At 37.9% G+C, this 25946-nt stretch overlaps 1 protein-coding gene across 8 annotated transcripts in view; it reads right to left on the reverse strand.

Annotated features, from left to right (window-relative positions):
• Positions 1-25946, reverse strand: part of IQSEC1 (IQ motif and Sec7 domain ArfGEF 1) — a 341486-nt gene that overhangs the window by 182356 nt on the left and 133184 nt on the right. For 2 of the 8 annotated variants that reach the window (XM_054838003.1, XM_054837999.1), the window contains exon 1: positions 11058-11513. The exons of 4 other annotated variants lie outside the window; for them this stretch is intronic. In XM_054838003.1, the coding sequence (XP_054693978.1) occupies positions 11058-11080 (23 nt within the window). In that variant the 5' untranslated portion in view covers positions 11081-11513. Of the gene's footprint in view, positions 1-2277; positions 2365-11057; positions 11514-25946 lie in introns of those variants that run through there. 2 more of the 8 variants (XM_054837993.1, XM_054838004.1) reach the window with 2 other exon arrangements.

The raw sequence follows: 25946 nt of genomic DNA on the forward strand, positions 1-25946 counted from the left end.
TACCTGGGACAGCACTAAAATCACTGTCTAATTTGAAACTAAATTCTACAGAACAACATTGCAGCTTTTTTTTTTTCTCCTTCCCAAGAACAGAGTGCTTCAGGAGCACAGGATCATTTTTGTTTGAAGGGACTTCTGAGGGTATCTATAGTCCAGTCCCCGGCTAACGGAGGGCTAACTACATCAAGTTGCTCAGGGCTGTGTCCAGTTGGACTGACTATTGCTGAAGACAGAGATACCACCTCCTCTCCTGGTCTCTGTTCCAGTGTTCAACTGCATTCATGGTGAAATTCCCCTCTCTCCTCCACCTTGTATCGAACTGGATTTTTTCCTGTTGCGCTCTGCTGGCTCATTAGTATCTTTTGCAAAAGCTCATCTTACCCTGGTAAGTTGTGTGTTGGGCTGGGGGAGAGGTAAGAGGAGAACAAGGCCACATCTAATCCCTGAACTCCCTCATCTAATCCCTCACAGTAAACCAGGAGGTTAGCACAGATCGTGTGCTGCTGGCAGATCTAGGCTGGTTAGCCAGGAAAGGGAGTGAGACCCATTGATTGCTCCATTACCCTTAGGTGAATAAGGGCAACGCTACAATACTATGAGTTGTTGGAAGTTCCCACATTTCTACTGATCCTAGTTGAGTTATGGCTACATATGTACACATGGTTGGAGAGTTTGAGACCTAAACTTCCTTGAGAGCAAACAAGGTCAACGATGAGTTCCTTCAGACACTCCAATCCTTAAACGAAAGCTGAAGGTTTTACAGCGTATGTTTGGGCATTATCCAAATCTATATACTGTTTTATGCATTAGCGGTCTAAAAATTGTACTGCTTTACAGATCCAGCCGCACTTAGGGCAGTTTTTTTTTACTGCACAAAGACAGAAAGACAGAAAAAAGCTAGAGAATGTTAGGATTTTTAAAGCACAAAGTTATGCTGCTATAAGTTTTGATTCCAGAAGAAATACTACCAATAAAAATAACCTACATGGGGCAAAATATTGAAACATTCAAGAAACAACCAGTTTTCCCACCAACATCGCTACAGGAAAATCTCTAACAGTCCTTAAAATTAGAGCATTATGAACTAAGGACAAAAAAAAAAATAAAAGCCTCATTAAAAAGCAAGTGGGGAATCCAATAGAGTTCAGGCCCTGCTCCTCGCTGAAGGAATACTTAAGTTGTCTTACAACTCAACTATGGATTCACTACCACCAAATAAAACTAAGAGCTCTGGTGGGAGAAAAACCCAAACATACAAACAGATGCTGCAACGTAAAACAACAGAATGAATTCAAACATGCATGGTTAGAGATAACTAAGAGATGAAAAATTCAGATCAGAAATATGTTTATGCATTTACAGATTTAGGATTCATTGTTTGTTTTTGTCTTTCCTTATTACCAGTGCAAAGCAATTTGAGTTTTCAGCACCAGACTTTCAATATTTTGATATTAATATTATTCATGAGCTGGCAATTATCACTAAGGTAATCACTAATAGTAAAAGTAAAAATTAAACAATTTTTTCATGACATGCACAATTTCTTAACAGTTTTCACATTTCTAATTACTTAGATTAGCTGTTCTTTGATGCTTCTAGAAGATGTCTGTTAAAATAAACACTCGCACTGACAATGAATTGTACTGAGATGCTTAATTACTGCTCTCCATATTTGATCAAAGAGAACTTAGAAAAGACATAGTAAAGACATCTATGTTAAATAAAGCATTACTAGCTGGAAAACAAATGTTTTTTATATATTCAGGGCAGACTCTGCTTGGCATCAAGGGCCTGCATCTGTTTAAAACCCCCTTACTTCCGTTCAAATCCAAAGGCAGTGCTGAGCCTTTTGCAGGTCCGTGCCTTTAACCTTGAGAGTGTCACAATACCTGGCTTACCTCACATACTGCCGTGAAATATTCAGGGGTTAAAAAAAAAACCTGTTGTGCAGAACAACATCAATCTCCTACATAAATTACATAAACATTTCAATATGATTGTTATGTGAGAACTAAATCTACAACTAGCTTCTTCCTACCTTTCAAAGAGTCTGGCGGATGTGCCTCTTAACACATGAAACTCATTTTACTGTATAATTGAGGAGTGCCTGAGAGAAGTGAATAGAACTGTCCCATGAGATGTTAAAAATGTTTGATATGTTTTTCTAATACTCTTCTTTCTTTTAAAATTTAAACTACTGTTCCTTTTCTTATGTCAAATTGTAATGTTAGATCTCTCTTCAGAAATAAAAAGTGGGTGGACCATCTCTACTCTTACCTGTACTCTGAGTGTGTGGCAGGGACAGCTAGCTGGGTATGGTACAATGGAGCTGGACAGCAAAACTGGTGCAGAGTATTTAAAGACCTACGACACAAGGAAAAACACAAAGTCAAACCACCAAGTGTTTAGAAAGGGGCTTTTTAGGGAAAAGCAGGTGCTAATAGGTATATTTGAAACTCATGAAATTTGACGTACAGCTGTCAATTCCGGATCACAGGAAATAAAGAGGGAAATCGTCCCATGGTTTAAAAATACACATCAAGAATGACAGTGATGAACTGTTGCAATGAAGAATCAAAGTTTTGTTGCAAGATTAAGATCAAATGCCAATTTAAGACTTTGGTTTTGCCTCGTCATGTGGAACAGAGGCAAAAGCTAAACATTGAGGGTTAGAAGTCCTATGGAAATGAAGCTTCAGACTTGCATGTTACTCTGCACCAGTCAAGCTGTTTTTTTGTTAATGGAATTACAAACACAATGCTTAAACGTGAGGAGGAATAATGTGATGAACATGGACATAAGCTTTCTTCAGGCCCAGCAATTCTAAACATATTGCAATATGCCACTTACGAATTTGAAAGAATCTAAGTATCACCAAAGTTTTCAATAATATTCTAAAGTGTGCAATACTAATTTAATTGCTGTCATTTGTTCAAAGCATGGGAAAATAAAAAAAGCTTTACAACACAAAAAGATATTCTGCACCCCAGATCATTATGTTTGTACTGTTTCATTAAAAACATGCAAGAGTTGCAAAACAAGACAAGGTACTGCATCTGAAGTAAAGCTTAGAAAGTCTTTAAGCAAGACATAGTCCACTTCTCAGCATTTTTCATGTTTGCGCCAGGAAACACTAAACAAGGTTTAGCACAGTAAGTCCTCCATGATAAAACCACCTAATCAAATTTCATAAGACACAGCATTCTTCTAGGAAATCATTAAAAAATTAATCAATATTTCCTAGCTCTTACAGTGTGCACACATGGAAGAAGTAGCCATTAAATTGAAAATCCTCATTTAACTTATAAGCATCCAAAGTGACTATTAAATAGAGACTGTGCGTATGTGTATATACATACATCTTTTTTCACCCCCTCATCTTTTGCTTGGCATCTTGAGAAATGTTTCAAGATGACTGATTTTGATTCTTATACATCCCTGAGGCTTAAAGTGAGTCCTGCGAGGTCACTTTCTTATAAGATCAAACAGAGTGGCTGAGCAAAAAAAGTCAGTCTTTGTTCAGAAAGGAGTCAGTTACTAAGCCTTTTTAAAACAACCAAGGTCAGCCTGTTCTGATTTCTGTTGCGAACGGTGTGTCAGCAACTGCACAGCCAAGATGAGTTGGATTTTCTGTTTAAAGATAGGAACTGATGGTAACTCCTGTAAAGCACTTGAGCTTTTGGAAACAGAAGTGCAACACAATTCAGTCATGAGGCAGATTGCCATCATGGGACGTACCCTGCTAACGCCTCGTAGTGCACAATTACTAATTGGTGACACCTTCAAACCACTTGGAAAGATGACCAGAACAATTCTAAAGGAAGATGGACAATGTTACTGAAAACATTGATGGACCATGATAAAAGCAGTTAGAACACGCAAAAGCTGTATTTTCTGACAAGAAAAGCATATGATATTCACACAAGTTACTCCACACAATTCGTTATAAGTGTGCATTGCACGATAGTCTCACATTGGGTAGGGAAACAGATGACACTGATGAAATCGCTGCTTCTTGCTTTGTGAATACCTAATTTTTTTCAGTAGAAGCAAAAGGAGGAAATTAGTATGAAGGTGTCACAGATTCCCTTCCCACCACCCTTTTTTTCCATACAAATCTCCCTATTCTCATCAATAGTACCTCTTTCTTCAGAGAATAAATCAGTAAACATATGAAAGAATGTCTGGATTCAGTTCTGCTCAACAAAGCATTTTGAACAGAGCTTGCTCCTAGCTATTCCAAAAAGAATCTTCCCACAAGGCTGCAGAGATCTGTCCTACTCTGACTTCCCTACGTTCCAAAAAACTCTAAACAATAAAGAAGAAAGTTCTCCCTATAATCTCAGCTTGCTCATCTGCAGTTAAGGTTAATACTCACCTATTGCACAAGACTGGTTAGGAGCTCAACTGCTTTGAGTTTCTTTTCGAAGGTGCAGTAGAAATGCAAAAGTCCAGTCACCTTGATAGCAAATAAGAAGTGCCAAAGGTCTGTCAAGTAGTAACTACACTGGCGCTCTGTGTGTCACAGGTGCAGGTATGGAGTAGATAAAACAGATGACAATGTTCAACTGCAGGCTTGTAATTAAGTTACCACATATAATTGCTCTGTTCCAACAAGAACGTCTCAGATGTCAAAGATGTATGTTCAATATATAAGGTTAGATTTCAGCCATTTCTTAGAGTGTTCAAAGATAGGCTCTTTGTCCAACTAGTTACAGAAACAAACATGAGGTTTGGACACTGCTCCAAATTTTAAAATTCAGGATTTCTTGACCCAGTGTTTTGGTTCCTCTGGATCCCACCGACTGATGCCCGATCACCCTGACAAAAGATGAGGTTCAGGCTTTACAACCTCTGTCATAGCATACTAATTTCACCCAAAGCAAATCCACTTTCTTCTGGTGCAATCTAAGATTCACATGTGTCATTTTGTGCTTTCAATCACCTGCTAAGACAGTACTTCCATTCATTAACTTCTCTGGAACATATCGGAAGAAGTTCAAGATTCAAATGCCTTTTTTTTTTTTAAGCTATACAGCTAGATTTTTCAATCAGCCTTCAACACAAGTTTGCATTCAAAACAACTGATTTGCCAAGCTGTAACACCTAATGACATCCGAAGAAATATATTTAAATAATTTGGAGAAGTAATCACTTCCCCTGTTCACAGTATCATAGATACCTGGCCCTATTAAAGTTTAGTTTCTTCATATCTAACCTGGCTAAACTGATGAATGCTTCTTCCAGTAATTTCAGTTTCTGAAATATTACTGCAACATCCCAGTGGACATTGAAGCTTTGCAACTTCCTGCCTCCAGGCCATGTTTCTTCCAGCTCTCCCTGAGTACTAATAGACAGGTAACCACTAGTCAATTTTTAAAGAAAGTTCTTTTGAGAACAGACTAGTCAAACAGCAAAACTGTAAGCAAATCTAAAGCAAAACCTTGAAATCGCATCTCCCTCAGGATTCCAACATAAAGAGAAAAATCCAACTATGAAGTAAGTATGCAGACTCAAAGTAGGTTTAACTGTTCCTCTCACTTCTGTATAAATTCCATTATGTTTGCCATTAAAACCACTCATTTTAACAACATTTCATATCCTTCAGCGAACAGAAATGCCCGCTCTTTTCATTCTTTCAGTACTAGAGTCTTGCTTAGACGTACAAATAAAAAAGAGATTACTGATCATCACAAAGCTACAAGTATATTTTTTCCCCTCTTCTCTTACAATCACCAACAAGGCTCCCAAACTCAGTAGACAATTTTCTCAATATTGGTTTTAAAAAAACCTGGGAGAACAGAATACCAGGCTATTAACAGGGAATTACTTTTGCTTTAACAGGCTATCCTCTGTTTTCAAAACGTCCTCTTAGTGGGCTGGTAACCATCCTCCTGCTCCTGGCAACAGGGTAGTGCTGCTGTGCTACCAGCTGTAGCAAGCACCACATCCATCCAGTGAAATCTTGAGAGCCTGGAGAAAGCTTGTCCTCCTAACTCAGAATAGCACATGGTATTTAGTACAGGATATGATAGCCAACCCTTTTTCATTTTCCTACTGTTTAATTTTAAGCATGTGTAAACCTGTGAGTAGGTTGACAGCATTATTAAATCATCACTGTGGTAGAACTTCTTCCTAACAAGATTATCAGCTTTCAAACAGAAGAGACTGAGAGACTGTCGTCTCACAGATATTTAGTAAAAGTGTATTGGAAGACAGCTGGAAGTAATGTTGTCTTTTTATAAAGTTAATGATGTGGCTGATGACAGGAGTTTGTTCATCTTAACTGCTGCATTTTTCTACAGATGTATTACTTCATACACTATTCCTCCTCTTTGTATGAAATAACAATCTGTTCACCTCCATCTGCCAGTATTCTTCCTTTTCTTCTGGTACATTTTTCCACGAGGTGCTGTGTTCCAATGAGTATGTGCAAGCACCAGGAAAAATTTATACCAGCACAGCCTCCTATACTACCTCAGGCACTCTCTATAGCTGGTGCTAGTTAACACATATCCTTCTTAAAATTAGATTGTAAATAGCAGAAGTGGTAGACAAGTTCATCCCCTATATAAGCCCATTCTCTTCAATGTCTTCTGAGGTAGCTAGGAACTATTTGTTTGATTAGATTCATGCCTACGAGCTAATAAAAGGAATACTTCCATTTCTCAGTATTTTATTTTGATGAAGAATAACATTATTTTACAAGTTGAAAATTTTCTCTCTCATGTCAATCCAGAGTTATGGCTACAGCTGAGATTAGAAAAGACTGTAGTTAAAACACTAGTAAAGTCTGTCCTGTTTTCATTTAATAATCTAAGCATTTCTGTAATGAGAAACAAAATCTAAAATATAATCAAACTGATCTCCAAATAGGTGACAAACAATAAAAGTCATAATAATACAGACTCATATCAACTCCAGCTAAAAGTTTGCTTATTAACACGTTTATTAACATGCTAGAAAGGCTTTCAGAATCAACACGCTGACTGAGCCCACAAGACAGCTTGCTTTTTGGAAACTCCCCCCAGCAGAGGAAACAGCAGACAGCTTTATATGGGAACTCACATAATCTCCTCATAGTCCAAGTCTGATTGTAGCTGTCTCTGGACATGTCCACTAAAAGGTGTTTTAACAGATGATCCATTCACACTTGCAAGGACAAATTCCTACTGTTCTGACATCAAACATAGTCCTTTCACTACTCAGATCTTCACCCAAAATACACAGGACAGTATGATTTTGGCTTTTGAAGAAGCACTGAAAAACATTTTTTTTATTCAACTCATCCCACTATGTCTCCAGCAATTTGTAGCCAAGTATGTCAAGGAGAGGCTGTAGTGGCTTATAGTAAATACTATACTGTTTTTCCACAGTGTTCTTACTAATTACCATCTTTCCTCTACAGGCTTTTTTGAATGGCAACTATACAAAATTAAACGCTGTTATTGCTTTTATGGCTGCATATATAATAACCTTACAGTTCACATATATTTGGCAGAGATCATCACACACGATAAAAGACTACAACTAATAACTTTATTCCTATCATTTCCTTTCAACAAGGTGGCTTTCTGTACACAGCTTCTCGGACACCAAATTGTGGGAAGGCAACAAGACAACTCATGGCAAGTAAAAATCAATATCATTACCTTGCACCGTAGTCTGAGAGTCAAGAAAACCACGTCGATATCATAATGTAGCACAACCATATGTTCTAGACCTGCTACGATGTCTTCTCCCTTCTCCCCTCCCTGTCCGCCCTCCCATGCAGTAGTCATATAACCTAGTTAAAAGCATTATAGGATAGGATTTTTTCTTAATGAAATTTAGAGACAGTTTCACTAGGTATCAACAATGGTCAGTAAAATCTGCAGTTCTAAGAGACCAGCACATGTAGGCTAGAGTACAGACTACTGCATTTTGCTCAAGAATATAGAAAATTTGTCATCAAAATGATTAAATATCAGCATTTGTACATGTTGCAGCAGAAATGTAAATGCATAGGTTCTTGTTTTGAATAATACTACCCTTTATGTATTTCCAACTCAAGTGTCCACAGCTGGATTTTTCAAAAGAATGATTAGTTATGCTTTCACTGTCTTCTCCATCAAAAGGGCCTTAAAATAATTATCATCTCTTGGGAGAATAAAACCAGTACCATCACAGCACACTAAACAAGAAACACCAGTTATTCTTGTCCCATCCTAAAATGCAATCCTTATCAACATTATAGATAATTATTTTAAAAATAATTATGATAAAGTTTCTTGTTTTCATGAAAATGAAGTACTAGCCTACATAAACAGGCAAGAGGTGATTATTTTGCATCCTAGCCAATGCGCGGTTTGTAGGCAGTCTCCAATACTGGGTTAGCTGTAACTAGGGTGAATTTAATTAAGATTGCTAATATGTAGGCACTTATAATTAGGAACATTTATTTCCCTTTTGATTAAGTCTTACTACAAAACCATCTATTCTGAAGGATGATGTACAATAATTTACTGTGCACATAAAATGCACTTGTATCATTTGTGCTTACTACTCACTTCCAAAATCTGTAGAAAAAACCCCACACAGTTCAAAACCAGAAATAAAGAGCAGAGAGACATGAAGCTGTGTATGATAGAAGGAAAAAAAAATCTTTTAGATTAAATCAGAAAACTGATAGATTCGCTGTATCTTTTCTGTATTTCCCACGTCATTAATTTAGGTCCTAGAATTTCTCAAGAAACCACAACTCACATTACAAAATACAGTCACATTTGTAATTTCACAAAGCAATAATCATAGTAAACCCAAATCAAAATAGCGACATCTATACATACTGGATTTGAAGCTCACAAAAGAGGAAAAATAGTAATGTACAAAAAATGAAATTACACAGGCATAGCATGAGAGATTTACAGCAAGGCAAATCCTATTACTTGAAACAATGGTACAATGACTATGTGCTATTCAGCGCAGCATCTGAAAAAATGCTTCTGCTAATCCTAGTAGTTTGACATTGCTGTTTAGCTTTTTTTAGAACAGCAACAATCTAGCTTTTTATATTTTATTTTCAAGATGTATGAGAGATATAGTTTATTTTCAAAAGGCAAAAGTCCTTAGCATATATATTATTAGAACGTTGACAGATTTGTAGTATTTAAGTTTTCACCCCAAAACTTACTCAAGTATTAAAAAGCTGGTGTATTTAACTGTCTAACATATGTTTTCAGTATTCAGAACAGATCAATTTTCAAGAACATGAAGATTTTGTGTATATATATATGTTCTAGAGAGTTAGTTCTAAAAAAGCTCCCAGGCTTACATTTTCCTTCTTCTCAACTATCAGCATCAACTTTCTTAAATAGGAGTTAAAATAAAGAATTATAGGAGAATTCATAGTTAGCATCTTGTTTTCTACAGCAATGTCCTGAGGTAGGTAAAAAGATATCAAACACGTAAGCAGTAATAGAGGAAAATACTGTAGAAGAGGGTTCTATAAATAAGACTACAACGTCGCCACTGTTAAAGAAAGTAACCTACAGAGATTAAATATTCTTTTAACACCACACAATAAGCACTATAAGAAATTCTGTCCCCTGCTGAGAGTTAAAAATCCCCAAATCCCAGAATTCAAATTAAAATGGAGTCTAACACAAACATTACTACCTGTCCCTTGTATAAATATACGGCATTATATTTAAAGCTGATCCACGTATACCTGGAAGGCTACAACCTGTTTTCCAAGTCCACTTTTCTTATTTCAACTTGCTAGGTACAGTTCCAAGTTTATGTTGATTTTGAATCATTTCAGCTTAACCATTCATACCATCACAGTAAAACAAAAGGCTAAAGAAAATTTAAGAACAGATTTCAATACTCTTTCAATATTCATTTTGAGTAGTTTATTCTTGAATGGTTGAACTTCCTATGCCTGCGTGTGGACAGCACTACTGAACATGAAGCAGATTTACTCAAATTAGGACCCTCATAGGCACTATTAAAATAACTGAAAGACTACAGATGACAATTGCATCTGCTTAACATATGATCCTCTGGCAAACCTAAATTTAACCCTAAAGGGAAAGGATCTTTAACCAGACTTCAGAAATGCAAATAGCAGGTACAGCCATTTCAAAACACTGGATTAGAAGTGAACCACTGATGGCAGCGAGGGTGGGTGGTAGAGGACGACTTAACTGCACGCTCGTGTCTATTTTGTTCTGATTTTTCCCTGAAGCGGAACAACGTTGCAGTACGGTTTAAGAGAAAGCTCATAGGAAGGGTCATGTGGAACCACTAGAATTCAGCTGAATAAAACCACCCAGTGTGGCTTCCATATACACCCTGGTGCTGACACCACAAACAGTATGCAAACTTTAGCATCGTCCTTCCCCTGGCTACAAGTGGATAAGCGCTTAGCTCTTCTGCCAAAAGTGACAACTCATGGGAAGCGCTGCTGCACTGCATTAAATGAATGAAATATTAAACTCCTGCTGTGCTGACTATGTTTGAGAAACTGTTCAGGTAAATAATAAGCAATAAATGCATCTTATCTTTAGGTTTTGATCAAGTATATATATGCAATGACAATAAAACCACAGCAACATTTTGCCTTATTGATATATATATTGTTAAGACTGCAGTCTATATCCTTGTATTAATATTTATGTATTTAAAAGACAGATTACACTTTCATATGACAAAGCATTGAAACAAAATGGAAGAGAGAGATTCTTGACTCGTCATAGACAGAATTCCTAGCATCCTGCATTACTACTTATACGCAAAGTGGGGTTTTTATATAGGGTTGGGTTTTTTTTTCACTGCTAAACATAGGCTTATTCACTTTATTAGGTTAAATTTTTAAATACCGATATGCATAAACACAATCATCAGCTGTGCATTTCAGATATACAGATCACTCATCTGCCAAAAAGGTAACACCCTAAAAATGGTTCGTGGAAAGAAACCTACCAAACAATAAACTGATCACTACTCCCACTTCTGGAATCCTCAACACAGATATCAGAGACGTGATGACAGATGAAGAAGGAAAAGGTACTCACAAATAACACCTTCTGCAAGCCATCCTTGAATGTATTGTGGGTTTGGTATTTATATTTTCTTTCACGCAATCTGAGGTAGAAAAGCTCTTTCTTAAGAAAAAAAAACAAAAAAAATCACATTCACAGCTTTTGCATGCTCATTCAAGATCAGCCACGGTGGAACATCACAGATAAGTAAGCTGGTGATGTAACCAGCATCAAGCACCGCATCAGATAAACCCAAAGGCTCTACAGGGTTATATTTTGCAAAGCCAAAAGGTTTTTCCCAGAGAGGAGGTTTAGCAAGCATAAACCAGCCACGCTGTTTTCACATTCCTGGTGGGCTTGCTTTCTGCTTCCAGAAAAAGTCCCAAATCTGTATTTATTATTAAACTTCATCACCAAGAAAAAATAACATGCTTTCTCATTTGATATTTAGACTGAAATATAAAAGCATCAAATGTTGCATTTTCGAATGCACCATCTCTGTACGAACACTGTAGTACAGTCCAAACCAAGAAAAGGCCATTGGTCCTTTTATCTCCATGGTAACAGCAGCATCTGTGAAGACGAACCGTATTCCCTCTTCACTGCAAAGTCAATTTATAGTCACATACTATGACATAAACTGATAAGACAGCAAAGCTAATCAGCAGCTAGGAGAAACAGGAACCAAAGTGTGAGATTAAGCTCTTGCTCAAGAGAATGTTCTTCTGTATATAGTATTTCTCATGTGAAAATTACAAAATGAATAACCAGATCAAGCTGTTCCTTTGAGCTGATCCAGGTTGGGAATTTGTGAACTTCCCAGTTTAGCTAACAAGGATAGTTGCTGAATATTTTATAGCATTAGCTGCTTGTTTAAATCTCCAGTTATACCCTGTTAAACGGGGAAACAATTAAACAAAGTTGTTCTTTGCAAAAAAATTACTGAACTACTACTTAAGTATTACTTTTTCCCTTCAAAGTTTCCTCGAAAGACTTGTCATCACTAGTAGCAACAGCAGAGTGAGAAGTTTCACAACTCTCCAAACTACTGCCCCCCCATCTCCCCCCACCCCCCTTTTTAGCACAACCAGTGGTGCAAATATTTCAGCAGCATCCTGCTTGCACACTAACAGTCTCTGACTCCAGGGAAATGACCATATGTACAGGCTCGATGAGTCACCTGAACTCGCTTTTATTTTATTCCTGTCCACAGTGGTCCTTTGTAAAAAATGAGACAAAACAACATAAACCAAAATCCCAAACCAACAAAAAAAACACGCAACAAAAATTTCCTTTTTTCCTCTGCTCCCCTGCTTCTTGCCCCACTTCAACGCTCAGCACTCAGGCCTTAAGTTATCAAGACAGCCAAGCTCCCTCCCTTGCTTCATGAATCAGTATAATGACCATCTGCTCACATTATTAAGTTAAATATATACCAGAACACACTGATGAGGGCAGCTCATTTGCCATGGTCAAGTGATCAGTTCATAGCTGTTTCACGGCCAGTTGTCATATTTCCAGAATAAGAGACAGCAGGTGGTCGGCCAAATGCTACTTATCACAGCGTTACCTATGAAGTTCCCCAGGCTAAAGAGAAGCATGAACTGTCCAAAATGTTGCTAAATAATGTAACTTTGCAAAACAACAAAAAGATAAGGCAGGAGTTATTCTGATGATCTTTGGTCCAAACTGATTTGCAAATAAATATCTTTTGTGTCAAAATACCCTAAGGTGCGCCCTTTTGGTCAGTCATCGGCCTAAAGCTGAACAGTTAACTTTACAATCTCCTGTTCACCTCCACTTACCTGCCATGCAAATTCCTGCTATGCTGGAAACCAATATAAGGATTTTATCTAGCAGGCATGCACTTAGGTTTACCAATTCATCTTAACCTTCCATCCCGACAAAAGTAAAATTGATGATAATTGGCAGTATTGTTAGAGTACCCACAGCCCTGCAGTCACATCACCATGTGTTAGTGCTGTATCAGTGCAACAGGAGACCATAACTAATGGGGAGAGAAGAGCCCCAAAATTTCCTGCCCCACACAGCAGGAAAAGAATGAACTACACAGAATCTGGCCTAATGCGGCATTTCCTAAATAGTTTTGTTTATATAGTTCAGAAACCCTTTACTGTGAGCTCAATACTGTAACTTCAACTCACATGGGCTCATGGCATGGATCAGGCACCTTACCAAAATGACCCCATTCCACAATGAAGACCTGATTTGAAGCACTTCCACCCTGAAACACACATATGCAACACTGCAAGACATTAACATGAGTGCTTGGCATCTGCTAGCTTTGCAAGTTAAATACCTTTTCCACAAATTTAGAATAATACAGACTTAAGTGTTTTTTTCTGTTGCACTGAAGACAGCCTAAAGGTATCTTCCCTTGCTCCAGAGCACCTTTTTCATGATTCAAATACCACCTCATTTTTAGCTGATACTGAATACAAAGCACTGAAGAAATAGCACCATTTTAAAAGGTGCTCGCGTATTGTGAAATTGCACATCACAGCCAAAACCCTCTAATAGTCATCAATACATCACACAGATAAATGCCTGCTAAGAAAATAAAAGTGTTCCATGAAGAGTCCTATAAAACAGCTTTCCAACCTATTATAAAGTCAAGCAGCTCAATCACCGCTGGTCTATGAGGCAGAGAATATACTAACAGTCTTGACAGCTTGGTTCGATTCTTCTGTTTTTAAATCCAGTTTCTGCAGATGTCTGGCAGTGCAGTGCACAGGTTGAATGAAAAGTGAAAACTAAGTTATACAAGTATTTAGAAAGGTGCTCTCTGGATGATAATCACTCCGGATCAAGGAGGAAACACTCTGGTTTGGTAAATTAATCTATTAGACTATTTAAGCTATTTTTTCAAAAGCCCAGTATTGAGGGATATGAAAACCAGACTGAAAAGTCCAATCAATGAGCAAACAAATTGCAGGAGAGAGATGCATTATCTGGATTCCAGCAATGCTAATGCTACAGGAAGGCTCTCTGCTGCTGCATGCATGTTGAATTCTGTATCCCCACAGGTTCAGAGCTGATGCCTACTGCTGGTTCACTCAGGTTTCCTACAAGAGTTCTAGCATCAAGCGCATCCAAAAGCAGTAACTCAGTCTGCAGTAGTTTCTTCATATGTGAAAGATACATTAGTAATTTAATAACTATTCCTCCCTATTCTGTAATGAATGCCATTGAAACTTTAATTTTAGACAGGATAATAGTCCAAAGCTTTTATAGTGCATAGCATTTTTGTGTGTGTTTGGTATGAGTTTTCAGTTTCGTTCAAGCTTTTGTTTTGATGTGTCTGGATATAATGACAACTGAGAAAACCACTATCTGGCTCTAAATGCATCTGAGTCCTTACTGTTTTATTTGAGGTAACAAACTGACTTGCATAGTTTATGTTAAGCAGGTGCTCAAACTGCTGTTTGAGCCAACATATCTTTAGTTCACTGCCCTCCTCAGTTCTCCCCTAAAACAATATGAAGTTGGCCTGATGAGTAAGCATAGGATAAAGTCTGCCCACATTTGTATCTTAGCAGACTTAATTAAAATGTTTTACAATTGATTGAATACTACAAACTGAGAAGTTAGTAACTGCACAGGCTATTTAGCCTTACCTTTTAACTTAGAAGAAAGGCTTCCCTTTAGAAGAAAAATATAGTAAGTAGGGCAGAATTGGGAACACCAGCAAAATACTTGTACATTACTCAATGCCATTGTGTGAAAAGACCTAGACATAAGACACCCAAATCATTGTCCTAATGAGTTTGCAATCTAAAAGTATTAAACACAAAGACTCTGGTCCCCCTGAAATGACTGGGAAGAACTCCCATAGGCTTCAGCAGAGGCAGCTTGACACAGTAAGTGTTTGGTTCTACAGAGTCCTAAGAAATATTTCTTAGCCTCAGAAAAATACTTACAGACTACACACAGTCTGATCTGGATAAAGTTCAGTGCCCTTATTCAATTAAAGCATCAACATCCTTGGGAACACTAAAACAGGGGGCTGCGACCGAACTCCCCAGCAGCAGGAAGGCTCAGCCGTCGCAGTTTATCTGCCTGGCAAATCACTCTGCTCTGTACGATGTGCTGAGTATCAGCACTGGTACATAACTAACCACCTCGCTCTCACGCTATTAACTACCAGAGTGAGTGCTACAGTCCACTACACACTTGGGAATGGCTAACAGCGTCACCTACCAGCTGGGCCTACAAGATACGAACCGCTCATTTCCCCCTGCCCTACTCCTGCTTCATCTGTATTGAAAAGAAAGTTTAACCTACCCAGGCCTGACACATGCTATATACTTAATTTAAGTTTGTGACTATGAACCTAAGAAGGAAAAGTGATATTTTCTATGTCTATCTTTAAAAATTTAAGTACCAAGTGGCTTGAGCTACCCCTGCGTATGGGTGGCAAAGCTGACAACCATGTTATTTATGTAAGCAACTGGTAATCTGAGAGAGCATAAAGGTTATTTTTATAGGAAAAATATCCATTACTGGCTACAGACTCCCAATATCCACTCTACCATCTGAGACTGAACTATTTCTGAAAATCTGAGGCGCAGACCAAGCCCATCGCACCCCTGTTCAGCACCAGAGGAGTGTGGCTGAGGCAGGGACCCAAACACGCCAGAGGACGCCACGAACGAGACAGGCGCCCAGCCCCCAACCACCGTAATTGCCCCAGCAGCTGAACCCCAACACTGGTCATGGCAGTCGAGGGGTCCCTACCATCGGCGAGCGAGGGAAGCGGGTGAAAGGCAGGTAGGTCAGTCACCACAGCCCTTGCCGGCGTCCCACGTCTCTTCTGACGCTTCCACAGGCAGCAGGGTTCTCTGTGAGGGGAGCCAGGGCTGCCCTGGCCAGACACAGCCAGCTCCGGACAGTTCCCGCTGCCTCTGGAGCGGCCTCACCTCAGCGCCTCAGGGAGGCTGGCAGCCCCTCCGCAGCTGGACAAGGCTGGCCTGCCACAAGAACGTAACTATATATTGCTTATTTCACTATCTGCTTGTACTTTTACTGTACAGAATGTGTTCTCAGAGTAACAGTGGGAAAAAACCCAGCTACGTCAGAGATGCTGTGGTTCTTGGGATATTAAGGAAAAGATAAAATGCTGCTTTTTGTTTCCTGCAAGTGCGTGCTGCCCCTCTGTGAAACATTAGCTGACTTGTCGCAGTGATAAAATACGCAAGCTCACAGCAAAAATAAACATTTGTAAAAGGAGTGCCAAAAATTTCTCCGGTCAGATTACAGTATTTTCATTTTCAACCACATGTTGAAATATTTTTCATGAGTGTATGTAGCTCTGTTCTGAAGACTCTGAATTCTTTTTCCTACTATTTTAGTAAGATGCCCCAAAGCTTTAACAGGGGGCTGCCACCTCTAATTTTCAGCTTGGTTGTTACTGATTAGTTGATACACATTTGCTTGTGTTGAATTTCCTTTGCAATACTAATTTTATCCCCGTATGTTCTAAGCTTAATATACAGATGCCGATGCATTTATCTATTTTATCTTAAATACTCTCCATTTACACTCAATATAATTAGAAGCAGTTATTTAATCTCATACTTTTCCGTGTTAGTGTTTGCCACTCTGCTTCAGAAGCGAGTAAAAGGCACTTTATGCCAAACAGCCAAAATAATTTCCACATTAAAGAGCAAACCCAAGCTGCCTCCTCTTCCCCACTGCACTGGTGTGTGCCTCTCCCACACTACATGGTGATCACTTCAATAAATAGTTTACTTCATTTCTCCAAGCTTCTCCATTTCTTATGGAAGTCAAATTTGTTTCTGTATTTCACTGAAACGACTCCCTTTGGCCCAAACTCCCTCTCCCTCTCTCAGAAATTAATATGCACTAAATCTCAGCAGGTTCTCTTCTGAGATCAGCTTTTCTGGAAAGTCCTTGCTCTTCACCAAAATGAAGCCTCAGCTAAAGATCAGTTCAGTAGCTGCTGAATTCATTTACTGGCTCTCATGACAAAAAAGCCTGCAAGTATTAGCCATTACTGGCAGCAGAATAGAGCTGGGGAAAAATCTGTGTATTATCACTCACAATAAATTCTTTTTCTATTTGTACACTGATATTACTATTAAAAGCATCTTTTGTTTTCTGCTAAGCAACATAAGCCCTAAGCCAAGAAACTGCATCCTTTTAAGTTACACTTAAGAATGCTGCTAAAACAAAGCTCTAAATAACTATTTATACCTCCTCCCACTATGCAAAACAGCTTCTTTTAAAAGGAAGCCTACCAAAAAAAAAAAAAAAAATCTATCCAAATTAAAATAATTTTGCAAGCCTTCAGCCAGTCCTAACACATACTTAAAATGCTTTCTATTAAACTGATCACCTTAACAAAACTCTTTGTAATCAAATAAGGCTGTCGTAATAAACACACATAACATGGTAAGGAGCTCCCAATACCCTTATTCTCTTGCCCCTTTTTGGAACCTCTGTTTTGTGCCTGTTTTGCCCTGTTCCTTGATGCGCAAACTATTCAAATGCCCTTGCACTGCATGTGACTCTGGAAAAAGGATCATCATCTCTTTAAAGTAACTTGAACTCCCAGTTAACAAATTGGTGTGTTTTAAGTATGAAAACACCAAGTTCTCTAGGCACTTTGTATACCCAGAAAGGATTACAAACAACATTTTATCTGTCATTCACTGCACTTTTTTTTTTCCTGCTTACCTTTCCAAGGATTTGGCTTGTAAAGAGCAGCAGAGGTACAGGAAGAATATGCTCAATACTTGATTTTTCCTGTGCGCATACACATTTGATACATTTTAGTTTCAATTATATGATTCCATTTCTTTCACTGTAGCAAACACAATTAAGTGTGAGAGAGCTTGTATACTGGGGAAAAAAGCCAGATGAATCAGTAATATCCTCCCCTAAGATACAACACTGGCAGAGTAGAACTTTCTTTGCACAAAACACAGCAGAAACTTTATGTGGGCTTTGTTGTTGTTGTTTGGTTTTGTTTTTTTCTTATGATGCTTGACCATGCCAAGGATAGCAGCTAAGGGTTGGCAGCAACCTCGTTTTCAGGTTGGAGGGCGTGTGTCCCCATGCAGATCACAGGTTCATGTGTGCTTTGTCACTAGTGTGCACTAGCAGGCAGAGCAGACAACGAGCAAACACAAAAGCCTAAGTCCTCGCTTAATGCACTAACTTTACAACAGGCTCAGCAGAGCCCATCGGTAGGTTGCTTTATCAATCAGAATGTGTGCATGGCTTGTTTTCCCTGAAACACCTAGGGCAAGACACAATCCGTAACAAGGTAAGGAAGCTTAATGTTATTCACGCCATAAGCTACAATCTAGTATGGGTATTTCCAGCTCTGGGTTGTTTGTGACATAGAACGATATTTGTGAAAGAGCAAGGGGAGGAATAGGATCTGCAAAATACTAATTAGCCAGAAACATTTCAGAAGACCTGCAGTTAACAGCATCTGCGCTGCTTCTATCCACTTGTGACAAACCAAAGGATGCTTGAACTACCAAGCAAAAGATGTACTAAAAACTACAGAAGCTTAAAAAACCCTCACTAACTACCTGCCCTACTATAATAACTCTTTGTCTACATATTTTTCATTAGAACATTTCATTTTAGAAGTGAAATCTATAGAAATGTTACTATGGTGCTGCTGACAACAAATCCAATCAACTTGAAAACTGGCTTCCAAGTTTTCATGTAATCCAACTGCATTGGCAAAAATCTGTGCTGAAGAAATTCATGTATAGGTATGCGGTGCTCAAATCTGTTACCAGCTATTGGTTTTATATCCAAGAAAGAGATGTATGTACTCTGAACACAAGGCACAAATTCCCTTAGACTTCATATGAGATATCCTAAAGCTTATTCAGGTAACATTGCTATTTTTAATTAATTATCAGTTATCCTCTTTAACAGCTGAAGAGAGTTGTTTTCAAATATCCACACGTACCATGAAATAGAAATTCACAACCAGTACTTACCGTTTCAGTGCAGCCTTCTAAGTAATATACATTTAAGCTGCTAAGTAGCACTGCTGGTTTTGTGGTGTGGTTTTTTTGTTTGGTTGGTTTTTGTATCTTAACACATCTTTGAACATCATTAGACATTTAATTACCAGGAACTCCATTGTCTCTGGCAGAAAAATCAAAATTTTTAGAGTAATAATTTTTAATAGCTAAAGACTACCCCATAGTAACTATTCATGTGACAAATTACCAAAGAAAAATTATTCTGCAAAATTAAACCACTAAAATTCCATTAAGCACCATTTTGTACCATCCTACAGACTTGATTACCCCCAGAAGATAGAATGTGAGATTAATGTTAGATTTACTCAATTTAATATGCAAAATTATTTGAACAGCTCAAAACTACTCCACAGCCTTTGCACCACGTGACCAGAACAGCACTTATAAAATATAATAGATAGCTATTATTTCCAGTGCTGAAAATACGTTTTGAACTGTGAAGAATTAGAATTGCTTGGTGAAATTTTTTTAAAACCTGATTGTATAATCCCACAACTTCAGCCACATGTCACTAGTTCTCTTCTGCTTTCTCCATCGATCTTTTTATGTTATATATATTCTTGAAACACATGGTAAGAAGTACTACGTCAGCTGAGGGCCTGTCTGATTTTTTTCAGCAAGAACAGATTCTCTTCCAAGTATCAGATGTAAACTCTACTTGATTGCCCATAATCTGAATTATTACCCCAAGTGAGAATTCTCAGGACGAAAAGCAACTTAAAGACATACTAGATATTCCTAGTCTTTTCACAGCTGTGCATCCCAGCCAAAATTATTGCTTTAAAAATGAAACAAAGCATTCTCAAGTGATTTTTGTAGAATTGCAAAATGCAAGATTTTACTTGAAATTAAATTTCTGATTTTGTCTCCTCTCTTCATTATTAAGAAGAAAACTTCAGAGCCTGCAATATTCTTGGAACAATCCTCTTCAACTGCGGAAATATTTACCCCAGGCACTTCACCGGACATTACCCTAACGGTCCTAAACTTAAAGACCTCAAATATGATGAAAGTCTGTAAAGTTAGAGGCTTGAGTATGGCTGAACAACAGATCAAAACACAGAGGAAAAATCCAAGACTGAACTATTTCAGAGGCACCAAATCTAAGCAGCAGCAGGAATACCTGGAACACAGCCTAGAAACAGTTGCAGACAAGGACTAAGTACAGTATTTTGGCCTGAGTCACTCTTCTGGGCTTCCTGATATCAGGTCACAGCTGCTGTCCTCTTTAATAAAATAACACATTGTTAATGAGTCTCACTATGATAGGTATTTGGTAAGCAGTTATGTTTCTTGGAGATTGGAGTAAGTTTTTGATTGCTAGTTTTAATTTGTATATATGCCTTCCCTTATTAATTACATAAGTACAAAATATTTGTTCAGATTCATTCCTTCATCCTTTGGACAATGGAGCTGAAAATGCAAAAACCAGGAAAAATTCCGCCGCATGCATCTTCTAGTATGTGGGGTGATACATAAATAGCAAATAAGTATCAGCAGAAGAATGAATACTAATGAGCAGAATGTAATTAATGCCTGCAGATCTTCTGGTCTTTAAGTAAAGAGATATCTGTCACCATAAGATGTTTTACAAACATTAGCAAACTAATGGCCGATGTAATACATCATTTGAGAAGAGATAAAAGAAAGAAGTGCTTGTCTACAGCTCAGGATATCATGATGCGCTAGATACTGCAGATGTTTTTATTCTTTAATTCATATTTCTGACCTAACCCAGAATTACGAAGTCATTTACCTAATAATTAACTAATCCAGGGCATCTTCTCAGAAAAGCATTCGATTGGGCTACACATAAATAAAAAAAAGTTCATAAGTATTTCCTACATCCTTTGTTCATATTAATCATGCATTTTATTCCTAGCTTTAAACTCTGTTGACTTCAGCTGCTATTCAATAGATCTTATATGACACACTGACATTACTATAATTTGTTTCATCTTTTCTACATAAAAATAAGCTAGCATTTCATTATTATTACTTAGCATTCATTTACTGTGAAGGCATTTTAAGTATTTTGTTCTTAATTGTTTTAATAAAAATCCAGCTTAATAAGTATTTTAGATGAAGGGAAAATTGCAAATTAATGGTCATTTAATTATTTTGGCAACTAGACCCATGGCAGATTTCACAATAAGGAGCTTAAAACACAATTTTAGTAACAAGACTAGTTAGAATATTTGCCCCAGAATTATTAGCTAGATGTTCAGTGGATCAATTATATTAATTAAACAGACAAGACTGATGTCAATAACTATGTCAATATGTTAATAAAGACACCAATGCCACCCCTCCCCCCCAGGGTAAATATAAACAAAAATCTAGTTGGATATTTCACGGATGCATTGCTGACCGAAGCAGTATGTTATCACAGTTACAACAAGAAGCATATAATTTGCTACAAGCTTATAGGAGAGCCTGAGGAGGTAATAAAGAAATCACAGCTGAGTTCCCAAGTCCTGGGTGTTGACGGCTCTAGTAATCCCACTCCCTGGAAATGCCAGGGAGCACCTGGCTGCAAAACTATTGCAATCTGGCTGCATTTGGGAAATGACAGTGGTGGAATTTGCAAAGCAAGAACATACACAGCTGTACCATGAGGTTGGTTGGCTTGTTTGTTTTACCCTCCCCTTTTTAATCAACTTTTAATACTACATACTACTACTACAGAGCTCATGCCAATGTGACCGAGCAGGATAAGGCTGTATGAAGCACCTGCAGCGTCAAGAACAGGACAAATTGGCTGTGTTGAACTACCTGCATATCCATGAGTCACAAATCATGTCAGCCTATTCGGAGGCAAGGAAGACCGATTGCCAACCTGCCTGCCAGTCATCTGCGTTTACTTGTCGGTGGGCTGCCGCAGCTCGCGGCACTACTCCTGACAGACTGCGTAAGGAGATAACAGCCTGTGGCTAAAAACGTGGGAACTGCTAAGGAGCCCTGCCCTTGCGTGGGGTCAAGGGTGAATGTCGATCTTTTGATGCTATAAAGCAGTCTGTGTCAAACTCCGATACAGGTGTTCCTATGCCAGGAGAGACATGTGATCCTTGACATCTGCAAATCCTGCATTTTATGTATTAGGTTTTAAAATGTATTTTCAGCTTAGAGGAAGGTCAACAAAGGGATTTTTTAAAACATTCAATAGTTTTGAGAATGTGAAAGTGAACACCAGTTTGATGCTGCTTGGTGATGTAGGGTTCATCAACTCAATGATTTCAAACAAGAACATTTCAGTGAAGTGATCGATGCTGAAGAAATAGAGAATGGTTCATAGCAAGCCTACACTTGAAGTTATAACTTACAGAAGGAGAGCAATCCATTATCCAAAGGGGATTTCTTGGGAGAAACAGCCCTGCCAATCAACATACAGCATGCATATAGAACCAAGGCAACAGGCAATACAATAAAGTTTCTAGAGCAACTGCACGTGAAAAAGCATCTATAATATTCTCCTCATCTGCTATCTGCAGAAAAAGCAAGGGGGTCAGATGTTTCAAATGTGTACAGCTTCGTAGCTGTATCTGCAGAATTACAACAAATTTACGATAGGAAATTCATGACAGTTTTAAGACAATGGAAGTTTAAAATATCCACGTCAGGGCTTCACGTATGAATGTTCAAAAGCACCAATACCCACAGTATGTTATTGTTCCTTACATTGTCCTGAAGCCTAGATGGTTTGAGCTGAGTCAAAATTAACACAAGAATCCAAATAACATGCTTCACAGTATGCTCTGTTCAGACACTTGAATAATAAACCCACAGTACTCTGGTTTCAAATATCGATCAAAACGCCTTTCACCCAAGATGCGATCCCACATCCCAGCAACATCCAGCAAGCATGCTTCCTCCTTTTCCTCCCCACTTGGCATTTGCTTTTCTGTTTAATACATGTCTAAACTTTGCACGGTGGCGAACTAATTTAGTACTTCTAAAGGGAGTGGGGAGACAACTAGAGCTAACACTTAATACAGGAGCTCAAATCAAAAGGCCATCGGGTGTCAAAAGTTTCTTTCCACAAGCATTTCACTAGTACACACTAGTGTACTTTTCTTTAATTCACTAATACCTTTTTGGCTGCCAGTCTGGTCTAATTTTACAGAACTGTGGACAATAGTAACTGTTTCAATATTCTGTTCTTTCCTCACTATAACAACACTCTGCTATAGGATTCCTTTTGCTACTGTTCTCGGTCTTCCTCAACTTTTGTTCATTTTTATAAGGCAAATTATGTATTTGGACAAAGTAACTTAGGTAAACCACAACTCCCAGTGCTACCTTGAAACAGGATTTGTTTTTCCACCACAACTCTTCAGTTTATAATAAGCTTAGTTCTAAGAAGAGCACGCAGCTCTCAAGAGTGCATAGTAGTGCCCTAAACACTCTCAGAGAAAAAGAAAATCCTAAATTGAATATTTATTTTTTTTTAAAATGTGCGCTGGTTCTCTGGTGCTTCTAATATGTCTACAGGCAGAGATTAGATACAGTATTTTCTTTGGTGAATTAAGAGTAAATGAAAAAATCAAGTATCCAACCTCTCAAGATCCTTCTGCAAAAGCCTTAACACATAAAATACTTGCACATGTGGAGTTCAGAGTATAAAAGATAACCGCATTCAAGTTTGCACACAGAAAATTCATTTACTTACAAGAACTACAGAATACATACTTGTAGACACAAAAAAAACCCCCCTTGAGTACCATTTGCCAGTTCTTTTTTCTGGCAGCAGACATCCTGGACTTGGCCAGCGTTCCTCAATGCAGCAGAGGCATCAGGCTGGTGAAGCAGCTGCTCTTGCAGGCAGCCAGAGCAGGAGTAGCTGGCCAGCTTCTCCTCTGAGAGGCTTTTGGAAGCCAGCCACCATCTCAGCTGCTCGCAACAGGCACGCTATAATGGATACCAATGACCTTGGGAACAGATGTCACTGAAGTTGAGCTCCACTAGAAGAATCCTAAAAACCTCTACACTTTTTTTAAAAGACATAATCTATTGCATCTCTTATTTATTCATACTTCCATCTGCGTAGCTCTCTCCAGTTATAAATATTAAAAGCAGATATTTAAGTAATTTAAATGACCTTTCAGACCAACACAAACAAATAAGACAGCTCCTAGCAAGTGTCTGTTGTTAAATCCACAGAAACAGGTCATTTTCACAGGACAGCTTCAGCAGACTTTTGCATTTCAAGTTAAAATTTGATATATTGAGCAGTTCTACCTAGGGCAACATTTTTGAAAGTTTGAAGGAACAGGGTCAAGTCATGGAACACTTTGTTATTTTATATGCAGAAATGGTTTGAAACAAATTCAGAAATTCTGATACTACAATTCAGAATGAATAATATAGAAGAAAACCTGTATGTTTACCCCATTTCGGTTCTCCTTCACATATAGCAGCTACAACTTGTTTTGATTAGTACAAGTAATATAAGAAGAAGGAACAAGATGCTGACCTCCTTGTAGTTACTAATTAGCTAGATAGAAGATACTCAAATAATTACTTTTTTTCTCCCCATTTTTATTCTCTTTTTCATTATAGGTAAAATATTAGCCAACTGTTACATTAATGACGCCATATTTTCCCCCTCTGTATTTCAATATATTTCAAAAAAGGTATCTTTACAGCAACAGGTCATTATTTCAAACGTGAAGTTTTAGTTAGACTCTAGATAGATGTGATAGCATTCTCTACAACGAGTTTCATTTGTTGAGGACTGAGTTTCAGCCAGCTCTGTTAGACATGTTAACTGAAAGCGTTTATGCTGATATTTTAGCCTGGGAATTACGTTGTGCTCCCTGACTAGCTGAATTCACACCTAAGTGTGGTTCACAAGGCAGTCTGAGAGGGAGGCATCGCTGTGATGTAGGTCTCTAAGAACGGACACAAAGAGAGCCTAACCAAAGCCCAGGTTTATCTTTAATGTTAACTGCATTCATTGCAGTAAGAATAAAAAAACCAAACCCCAACAACCGCCCGCCCCAACTTGTCTTCAGTTTTTGAAGATATTGGGAGCTATGACTATAGATGCTTACAGATTCTATGTCTTTAAAGTAAAAAGGAATGAGACACTAATACTCTGAAGCAGCACCTGCCCTTAGTTCTTCAGCCAAAATCAGCCCTACCATACAGACATACTGGCTCTATCCATTTATGAGAAGTCTAAGTTTGTGCCGATGTTTTTGGAGAGGTGGGCACTGAACCAGAAGTATAGTCAGAGACACGCTGTCGGTATTTATCCCACAAGAAAATAAAAGACATTTTAAGAAGGTTTTCTTTATCGATTCTACTTTAAGTGATTTCTGAAAAGAAATAAAAAGTACTTACATATTTTCAGTTAAATATACACTTATGGTGTGTATACTAAATTTTTTTCACATTTTATAGGGTATAATTAATAACACAATTAGAATATATTACTTCGAAGATGTTTATTCAGCTCTTCCTGAAATTCAGAATAAGAACACTTTCAAATCAATTTTGTATATATAATATGCAATTCTATGGGAGTATAAACCACAGAAATATTATAATTAATTCTAACCATAAGCCTCTTGAACATAAGTTTGTCTAAAACAATTAGTCTCTTTCCTGTGCAAATGTCTGAAAATAGAACAGCACATTATGAAATAAATTTGTCGTATATTTGTGCAACCATCGTGGATTGATAGCAAACACACTTAGCAATAACCACACCACCGAGACACATTTCAGTTTGACATTTTGAATATCCAAACACATAACAGCAGCTAATATCACCATCTAACATTGTTTAAAAAAAAAAAAAGCTTTAAAAATGAAACAAATCAGTAATTAAAATACAACGTTCTTGCACTTTGTTTCTGAC

The sequence above is a fragment of the Grus americana genome, chromosome 11 (assembly GCF_028858705.1).
Source record: "Grus americana isolate bGruAme1 chromosome 11, bGruAme1.mat, whole genome shotgun sequence".
In the NCBI taxonomy this organism is placed as follows: domain Eukaryota; kingdom Metazoa; phylum Chordata; class Aves; order Gruiformes; family Gruidae; genus Grus; species Grus americana.